Source organism: Lonchura striata, chromosome 4, assembly GCF_046129695.1.
Source record: "Lonchura striata isolate bLonStr1 chromosome 4, bLonStr1.mat, whole genome shotgun sequence".
NCBI classification, from domain to species: Eukaryota; Metazoa; Chordata; class Aves; order Passeriformes; family Estrildidae; genus Lonchura; species Lonchura striata.
Window position 1 is genome coordinate 8,195,637 of NC_134606.1, and position 8,822 is coordinate 8,204,458.

Below are 8,822 nucleotides of genomic sequence, written 5' to 3' on the forward strand. Positions count from 1 at the left end.
AAAGGCAGGGAATGCTCTGTGTGTGGGACAACCCCAGGCAAAACATTGCAGGCTTCTCCCTTTAGAGGCCAGATTTTGCTGGATGAAGTATATGGAGGCTCCATCCATACGAAAAATCTCTATATGCTGTCTGCATTCCTGAACCATGCAGCTGTACAGCTGTCACCTGGAGGACCGTTAGCACCCCCAAAATGCCTATAAAAGCACCAGCAACACAGACCATTCTGCGAGTCTGTATTTTGGATGTATTTGGGATACTTTAATTTCAAGATCCCTTTCCCCTTAAACATCCTACACTCCTCTTCCTGCTGGAAGCAGCAGAGAAAAGCTGCTGCACGTGCCAGTAAGTGCCCACAGAGGAGGGGAGCTGTCTTTCTCATCCATACATTCTGTCTGGAGAGAAAAGGTGCCTGCGTGGCCGTGCCGGCTCCGAGGCCGCCGATTAGGTGTTGCTAAGAGGGGGTTCCCACTGAGCAGGCACGGTGGGGTGGTGACACACAGAGCCAGGAGCTAAGCAGTGCCCACAGCTTTATGAGCCTGGGAGTCAATGAAACGGCAGCTCATAAACCACACGGTGCTGTTGGTTCCAGGCGTGAGCGGCTAACGAGCCCTTATTTATTGGCTTGCTCACCTTTCACAGTGCATTCATCGCGACTTGGCAGCCAGGAACGTGTTAGTCACTGAAGATAATGTGATGAAAATAGCTGATTTTGGCCTCGCCAGAGACGTTCACAACATTGACTATTACAAGAAAACCACCAATGTAAGTACAGAGCTGCCGAGCACACACAGTTCTCGTTCTGGCAGGGAACTTGGTTATCCCTGCAGCAAGAGGGCTTTGTCTCACATCTCCCTTTCTAGAGGGGCTTAGGAGGAAGAAATCTGACAGGGACTTCACCTGGTGAGGGACTGTAGATAGGCTGGTCCCAGGAGTCTATCCACCATCTGTTTTTGTCCTGACAGATCCTGGTCTTGCTGGTTGTGAGGTTTCAGCTCTGGCCAGGGTGCTTTAGACTGAGAGAAACTGAGGTTTCTCCCCAACAGGAATGGAGCCCTTACCAGTCTGCTCCACCGCTGTTCATAAAGGTCCCAAGGAGCTAACTTCTGTCTCACCAGAGCCCTTGACAGAGTAATGTCACTTCTTGTCTACCTGGATCTACTTGTCTTTCATGTATTTCTCTCTTCTTTACATCTGAGCTTCTTCGCTCCACTGCCAAGAGTGAGAAGATGGTCTCATACAGGGGCTGAGGCCTGGAGCTGTTTATATTTTCTGTAGAGATGAATTTACAAATAAAGGGCTGAGAAAATAAGCCCTTTGTCTTGGTTCAGAGCCTGCAGCAGATGTTGAGCCCTGAGGGAAAACCCTAACTAGGACAGAGTGAGGATTGAGGGCAGGGCAGAACCCGTGGGTCTTGGGATTGCAAGGGGTTTAAATGTCCAAGCAGTCCTTTGAAGTCCACCATGTCCATTCTGATCCACTTCAGCCACATATCAGAAATCTTCCTTAATTGCCAGGATTTCTGATTATAAATTAATAAGAATTCTTGGGAATTTTAATCACAGGTCAGATGGATTTTTCCCAGTTTGAGCTGTGTGGGACAACTGAGAACATAATCCCATTTATATATCCTGGCTGTGTCTCATCTCTAGTCATCTCCCACAGTGAGACAGTGGGTGAGAAGAGGACAAAGCTCCCCCATATCCAAATTATGGTTCAAACACAAAGCAGTACTTTCTGTCTCCCTCCAGGGGCCAAACAAAGCCCCAGAGAATTATGATTAATCTAGTCTTTCTCATCTTGTATTTCTCACATGACAGTCTGTGCTTATGACCCTGATGTAGGACGGCATCAGACCTCCTCCTTTAGCCTCCAGCAGGATCAGGATTTGTATCTTAGAGGACCTGGGCCTTGCCTTCACTCTTTAGAAGTTTCCCTTCAAGTTGAGCCTAAACTGAGTTTGGACTTAGTCAACTGTACTTTCCAGACAAAGAGATAGAAAGTGTTGTCCCATGCTCTTCCACAGAGTTCACTGCATCTCTGAGCCTTAGATGCTGTTCCCATGCAAAGATTTAGTTGCACTGATATGTTAAACCTGCCTTGGCAGTGAAATACAGTCCTCTACAGAGAGCATTTACTGAAGAGATTGTCAGTGAAGATCCAGGGATCAAATGCTCTAATCTGTTTATATGTGGCCACTGCTGCTTTGCCCAGTGACCGGGAAGGCAGATGTGGTTGTTAATGAAAATGTTTCAAACTGGATTAGAAAAGAAGATTCAGATGGTGCCGTTGTGGCTGGGGGAATATGCTGATGGGGTGTTCCCATTGTCTTCCTAATTACAGGGTCGGCTGCCTGTGAAATGGATGGCTCCAGAAGCCTTGTTTGACCGGGTCTATACTCACCAGAGCGATGTGTAAGCAAACCCACACTTTGAAAAAAGAAAATAATACAACAGGGAAACCAACACCTATAGTAGCTTACAGACAAAAGTACTGCTAAGCATGACCAGGGCTTGTTTCCTGCTGGAGTGCCTGGGGATGCAAAAGTACAGGAACTGATTCCAAGCTGCATCTTCACGCACGTGGTTTTATTTTGCTGTTATCTGCTTGCTTTCATCTGAGGGTCTCTAGGGAGCTGCTGAAAAATTACTGGAAAGCAGGCAGGTATTTCGTCCACTTTATAGATGAGGTGATTCATCCAGCAGTTGAAAAATACTGTGCCAAAAACACCTCATGAAAAAAAAATTACCCTCTGCGTTCTCCACACTTTGACCCAGACTGTTATGCTTCAGTCAAGGATATGGAATGAGCATGAAATATTCTGTCTCTTGTTAGAATTGATCAAAGAATATTCAGCAAATACAGTCCTGGATTAATTTTGCCATTTCATTTATTTTCTTTATTTTTCGTAATCCTGTCTCATCTGTTTTAGTCCCTCTGCACAGTAACCAAACAGCAGAGCACTCCTTACATGTAAATGAGTAACACATCTGAATTTTGCAAGGGCTGAAGCAGCTCCACATATACACTAGCTTTTTATTGTAATATTTGATCAATAGTGGCATTTTTATAGCTAGCCTGCCTTATCCCCAGAGCTCACTGCTCGCAACTGGACAAACAAATCCTTTCTATTTCTGTATTTTTTAGATATTTTGGCTTTTATTGATCTTAAATCATAGTTTCCTTGCTTAGGTAATGCTGCAGAAGGCATGACAGATAAATCAAAGCTAGAGAATGGGAAAGTGAGTGTGCATGAAAGTGAAACAGAGACAGATAATCCCTGTTTTTAGAAAGAAAATGAAGAAGGCAAAAGATATTTTTGAAAAATAGGACTTTTAACCAGAGCACAGCTGTGGGACTGAAGTGTGTAACATTAGTGCTCTGCTGATTTTTGTTGGGGTATTTTTCTCCCTGCTTGGCCAGTGAAATGGGTGTTGTAACAAGCAAGTTTTGGTATCAGCTTGCACAATTAGTGGCCTGTGGTTCCAAGCCTGCAATTCAGTGAAGCCGTGCATGAATAATTTGATTTGTTCCATTCAGTGGAGCTGGTGGAAGACCTAACAAAGAGCTGGCGGTGATAGATGGGCTGTCACCTATCTGATTAAATGCTCATTTCAATTTCAGACTTGGTGCCTGGGATTTCTTTGCTATTGAGTTGGATCAGTAGAGATCTCCAAGTAACTAGTAAAAATGGCCTAGGCAATTAGTCATGCTATTGATGACTTTGTTAGATATGCATGGCTGCACAGAAATAAAGCTGAGCAAGGGGGATGGGATATGGGGGGGGTTTGGAAAAAAAAAAAAAACCTCATTGAATTTTAAAGATCTTTCTTTGGTTTCCAGCTGGTCTTTTGGAGTGCTACTATGGGAGATCTTCACTTTGGGAGGGTCTCCATACCCAGGAATTCCCGTTGAGGAGCTCTTCAAGCTCTTGAAGGAAGGCCATCGGATGGACAAACCTGCAAACTGCACCCATGATTTGTGAGTGTGTGCTGGGGGCTGACCTTGCTCCACTCCCTGTTCTCTCTGAGGCCAGAAACACCCTGCTGGGCTCTGGGCTCTGGGCTGCTGGGACTTCCCCACTGGGAAATTGTGTGGCCATCTCCAGGTAGATTTTGCTCAGCCCATGCTGAGCGACACGCAGCACCTCCCCTTGCTGGGTGGGTGGCACCTGGGGGTGTAGCTCTGGTGTGTCACCGCCAGGACAGGTCCTCCTCCTGCTCTGAGGGCACGCTCATGTGTCAGAGGATCAGCGATGAGGACCATGGCTCCACAAACCCTCCTCTTCCCCCCAGCTGGCCATGGCTGAAGCCACGTTGGCCACGGCTGTTCCTTCAGCGATTTGGAGATGGGCGAGCAGGTGGGTGGGTGTCACTTGGCCTGACCACACGTGACTGTCCCGTGTCCCCACGTGCAGGTACATGATCATGCGGGAGTGCTGGCACGCCGTCCCCTCGCAGCGACCCACCTTCAAGCAGCTGGTGGAAGACCTGGACAGGGTCCTCACTGTGACATCCACCGACGTGAGTGTGGCGGGGCGGGCGTGGGAGGGGGTCACTTGTTCCCTGGCGCGGGGGACACGCAGCACTGATGGCTCTGTCACCCTGGCAGGAGTACCTGGACCTGTCGGTGCCCTTCGAGCAGTACTCGCCGGCCGGCCAGGACACCCACAGCACGTGCTCCTCAGGGGACGACTCGGTCTTTGCACATGACCTGCTGCCCGATGAGCCCTGCCTGCCCAAGCGCCCGCCCTGCAACGGCGTCATCCGGACGTGAGGAGCCCCAGGGACACGGACAGACGGACGGACGGACGGGCAGGTGGGCAGTGTGCCCGTGGCGAGTGCGGGGCGCCCAGCATGAAACCGTACTGAAGGATCTTCCAGTGGAACTGTGTGGTGGTGCCTGGAGATTTGTGTTGTTGACAAGCTGTTCAGGGTTTAAAAAAAAATTAACTTTTTATATATTTTTTTTTAATTTTTTTTTCCCTATTGCTGTATGAAAAGTCAAGAAGCACTGTTTGGCCTGAAGGAACTATAATCTCTTGCCAAGATGATCTATCCTAGATGATTTTTTGTTTGGTTTTTTTTTGGTTTAGTTTTCCATTTTGTTAGGGATTTTTCTTTCACTACGCAGAATGTTGAACCTGGGGGGCGCTGACACCTCCCAGCCTCCACGCTTGCGTTCCGAGTGCCAGAGTAACCGTTCTGTGCCTGCAATACGAAGAAAAGAGAAAAAGAAATCTTCCTTTAAAAGTAAAAAAAAAAAAAAGAAACATGCAAAAAAAAAAAAAAGTGTAAAGAATGTGGAAATTCTTCGCTTATGCAATCTGTACATGAACCTTTTTGGTGGAGCTGAAAAGCCACGTTGCCTGCAGGGATTCATATATTTATAAAAATATCTATATTTTTGTTGTCGTCGTTTTTATAGCTTCGTGATCTTACTACCCAGCTACATAAGAAGGAATCCTTTTTGGAAGAAGAGAAAGCAAAGTTAAGTAAAATGCAAATTGTCATGGAGAAGTAAAAATAGTAAAAAGAGAGGTGGTCAAGTCATCTGAAGTGTCAGCGCCTTGGCCCTTGCACGGGGCTGGGAGCAACGGGGCCGAGCCAAGGCAGGAGCAGACCCCAGGGATGGGCAGAGACCCCAGGGGTCCCTGGGGAGCAGAGCATCACCCACCTGAGAGCAGAGGGTGCCCTGACACCTGGCTCCTGGAGCCCACACGGCATCTCAAGTCACACCCTGACCTTTGAGAACAGCCAAAAGCGGGGGGAAAGGAATAAATCTCATTTTTGGGGTTTGCCAGTTCTTGCTTGCCAAGGGTGAGTGGGGGGAGCAGCTCCTCCATCCACCCCTCGACGCCAGAGGTTTGGCTCCATCGATGTGCAGTGACTTGGATAGAGAAGTTACGGGTACCTGTAGGCAAGAGCCTTTAACTTATATCAAAAAGGTTTATCCCAGAGAATCTGTGTATATATCTATAAATATATCATGTATATATATAAATAAATATATTAAAATAAAAGAATGTATAATACTAATGCAACATAAAGCAGTACTGAGAGAGAGAGTCTCAAAATACGAGCATTGCAATCTAGGATATACTGATCTGGGCAAAAGAAAAGATGTTTTTGATTGTTTGTTTTGTATCTTCACAGTTTTGTTTTAAAAATTGTACCTTAACATGTATATTTGTAAAGTTATTTATAGACATTAACATATCTGTTCATTGGTTTAAATAGTATAGCGTTACTGTAAACTTTAAATTTCACCAAACTTAAGGGTGTTTTTTTTAACTTATTAAAAATGGAGAAAAATATATTAATCAAGTTTTTCCTTTGTGTTTATGGGAAATATTGAAAGAATGTATAGATGTACAGTCCTTTAACAAATTACATTTAATGTTATAAATATATATATGTATTCATTAAAAAAATATTAGTTTATCCTGGATTGCAGTGAGCAAAGGTAAGTTTATTTTTCAATACATCACCAGTGGTTAAAACCAAGCAAATAGCAGCAGAGAGATGATTTTTACATATTTCTGAAAAACAGGGCCAAGAATTCTTCCATCAGTTTAACCACTGTGCATTAAGGGGGTGTGGGTGTTTATTTTTCTATTTTCAAATGAAGGTATTCTTTGTGGTCGATTTAATAACAAGTATGCAGCAAAGTGAAATGTTGACTTTGGATGGTGCAGGGTAGGTTTTTTTTCTCTCCTCTTTGCCAGTACTGTTGTATTTTCGGCTTCAGAAATGCCATGTGAGCAAAATAGTGACACTGTTTGCAGGAGAGCTGCTACAGCTGCATATTTCTTTTGCATCTAACACATTGGAAAGTGCCAGTGATGCCTGATTTTTGGTGTTTAGAATGCTATGCTGTTCTGTTCCTCAATGCCAGATAGCTATGTGAAAGCACAGGAGTGACCTAAAGAATGTTAGCATGGATCAAGCTGACAGGGGGAGGTTTGGGCTGAGGATTTGTTGTGGGTGAGGTTTTTTATTTTTTGTCCAGAAGACTTCTTTATGTACTACCAGAAGAGGCAAAGCAAATTACATCCTGAATTCTTTCTTTTCATTTTTCTCTGGTGCATATTGCATATCAATGTTGCAGAATAACAGGATGACAGCATCTCATTTAAGGATTTTTTTTTTTCTTCTTAGAGCCACAGAATCCTTATCCTAAAATAAATAATTTATAGTTCGAGGTTACTTCAGTGGGAGTTTGAGAAGGTAGATTTCTATAGAGTTTTGTTTTGTTGGAAGAAAAAAAAAGAATTTTTTGGTATTTTCTTACAAATGTCTGCTAATTGTGTACATTCCAAGTACTCGAAGCAAAGAGTTTTCCTGTACTGAAAAAAGAAAATGTACAAAACTGTGCATGGTTTTAAATGTTACTAGATATTATAAATATATATATAATTTATTGAGTTTTTACAAGATGTATCTGTTGTAGACTTGTTGACTTTAACATTTCTTATTCAATGCTTATATAGTTTTATAGCCTGGACTATTATCTTTAAAAGCTTAAAAAAATTAAAAGTTCCAATTTTGTTACATTTTATACTGTTGATGTTACAATCCACAGGTTTGCATAGTGTGATTTTTGCAATGAGCAACTCTGTTCAGTTTATTTTAATACTGTACTTCTGTGCCTGACAGCTGCAGCTGTCAAAGGTGTGAGATGAACACTAAATAAAACTATTCTGCTTTTGTTAACATGGGAAACTTACTTCTACCAAAAAAAAAAAAAATAAACAAGTTGATAAATTTTGGGGTTTATTCCAGTTGTGAGGGTCCTTTGCAAAACCAAGTGTTCTAGGCATTGGGACTGGTATTGCCAGGAAGGTTTAATTTTTATAGTGCTGCTTTGCGAGTCCTGGCCAGTTCAGGTTTTGTATTCATAATAAATTAATTACAGCCATTTTGGTTGAAGGGCAGTCTTCTGTGTTTGTTAGTGGGTGTATTTATAGCCACACAAGCCACTGTGTGCACAGGGGTGTCAGCCCTGGCTTTGACTTTTGGGGGGGCCTAAGCAAGGGGACTCAGTAAAACCTGGTGTTTCTGGTAGCAGACAATGCAGGGGATGTTGCAGCTTGGGAGACTTTGGGCCAATCCTACCAGCACTTTCATATAATACTGGTTCCTACAAGTGATCCTGTTGAAATGCATCTCAGACACCTGGATCTAGGCAGGCACGTTTGCCTACCTGTGTACACCCTGCCCACTAGCAAACCTTTGTGTTTTAAGTAGCTGGGCATGGGATGGCATGCATCCAAGGAGGTTCCATCTGTGGCACTGGGACTGACACCAGCACTGTTCCATCCTAGATAAAAAAGAATTTTAAAATCACATGAGATTCAGGTAATTTCCTTGCCATTGTAAGAAAAGCCACCGTTCTTTTAGTGCCACTGTGTTGTTAAGAGGAGCCTTGCTACCTGAAATGAGTTGCTTCTGTGCTTTAGGGACACGCTTTGGTGGCCACCCTGAGCCCTGCCCCAGCAGGAGCAGCATGAGCCAGAGGAGAAGTCCTGGCCATCCAGGGCTGCAGGCAGAGTGACTAAATGGCCTTTTGAGGAACTTGCTTCATCGGGGCAGGGTGAGGATGTTGTGCTCCATTTGCCACCACCAGGAGTGGAGAAGTGGGAGAGGGTCAGATCCTTCTGCAGTGAGCTGTGGTGTATAGCACCTGTGCTTGAAAGCTTTCCCAATAAAAGCCTGCTGGGCAAACAGCACAGAAATCAAAGTCACAAAGAGGAAAGTCTGTCCTGGTGCCGTGGCTGACCTGCACATGGCGCTGGCTCGGTGTTTGCTTTCCCTCTTGGGTT

The 8,822-nt window shown here is 44.4% G+C and overlaps 1 protein-coding gene across 3 annotated transcripts in view; it reads left to right on the forward strand.

The window, feature by feature from the left end:
• FGFR3 (fibroblast growth factor receptor 3) overlaps positions 1-7,918 on the forward strand; it is a 55,419-nt gene extending 47,501 nt beyond the window's left edge. For all 3 annotated transcript variants that reach the window (XM_021535670.3, XM_021535669.2, XM_021535671.3), the window contains exons 14-18: positions 641-763; positions 2,342-2,412; positions 3,842-3,979; positions 4,416-4,521; positions 4,610-7,918. In XM_021535670.3, the coding sequence (XP_021391345.2) occupies positions 641-763; positions 2,342-2,412; positions 3,842-3,979; positions 4,416-4,521; positions 4,610-4,774 (603 nt within the window). In that variant the 3' untranslated portion in view covers positions 4,775-7,918. The remainder of the gene's footprint in view (positions 1-640; positions 764-2,341; positions 2,413-3,841; positions 3,980-4,415; positions 4,522-4,609) is intronic.
• Positions 7,919-8,822: the final 904 nt, after the last annotated feature.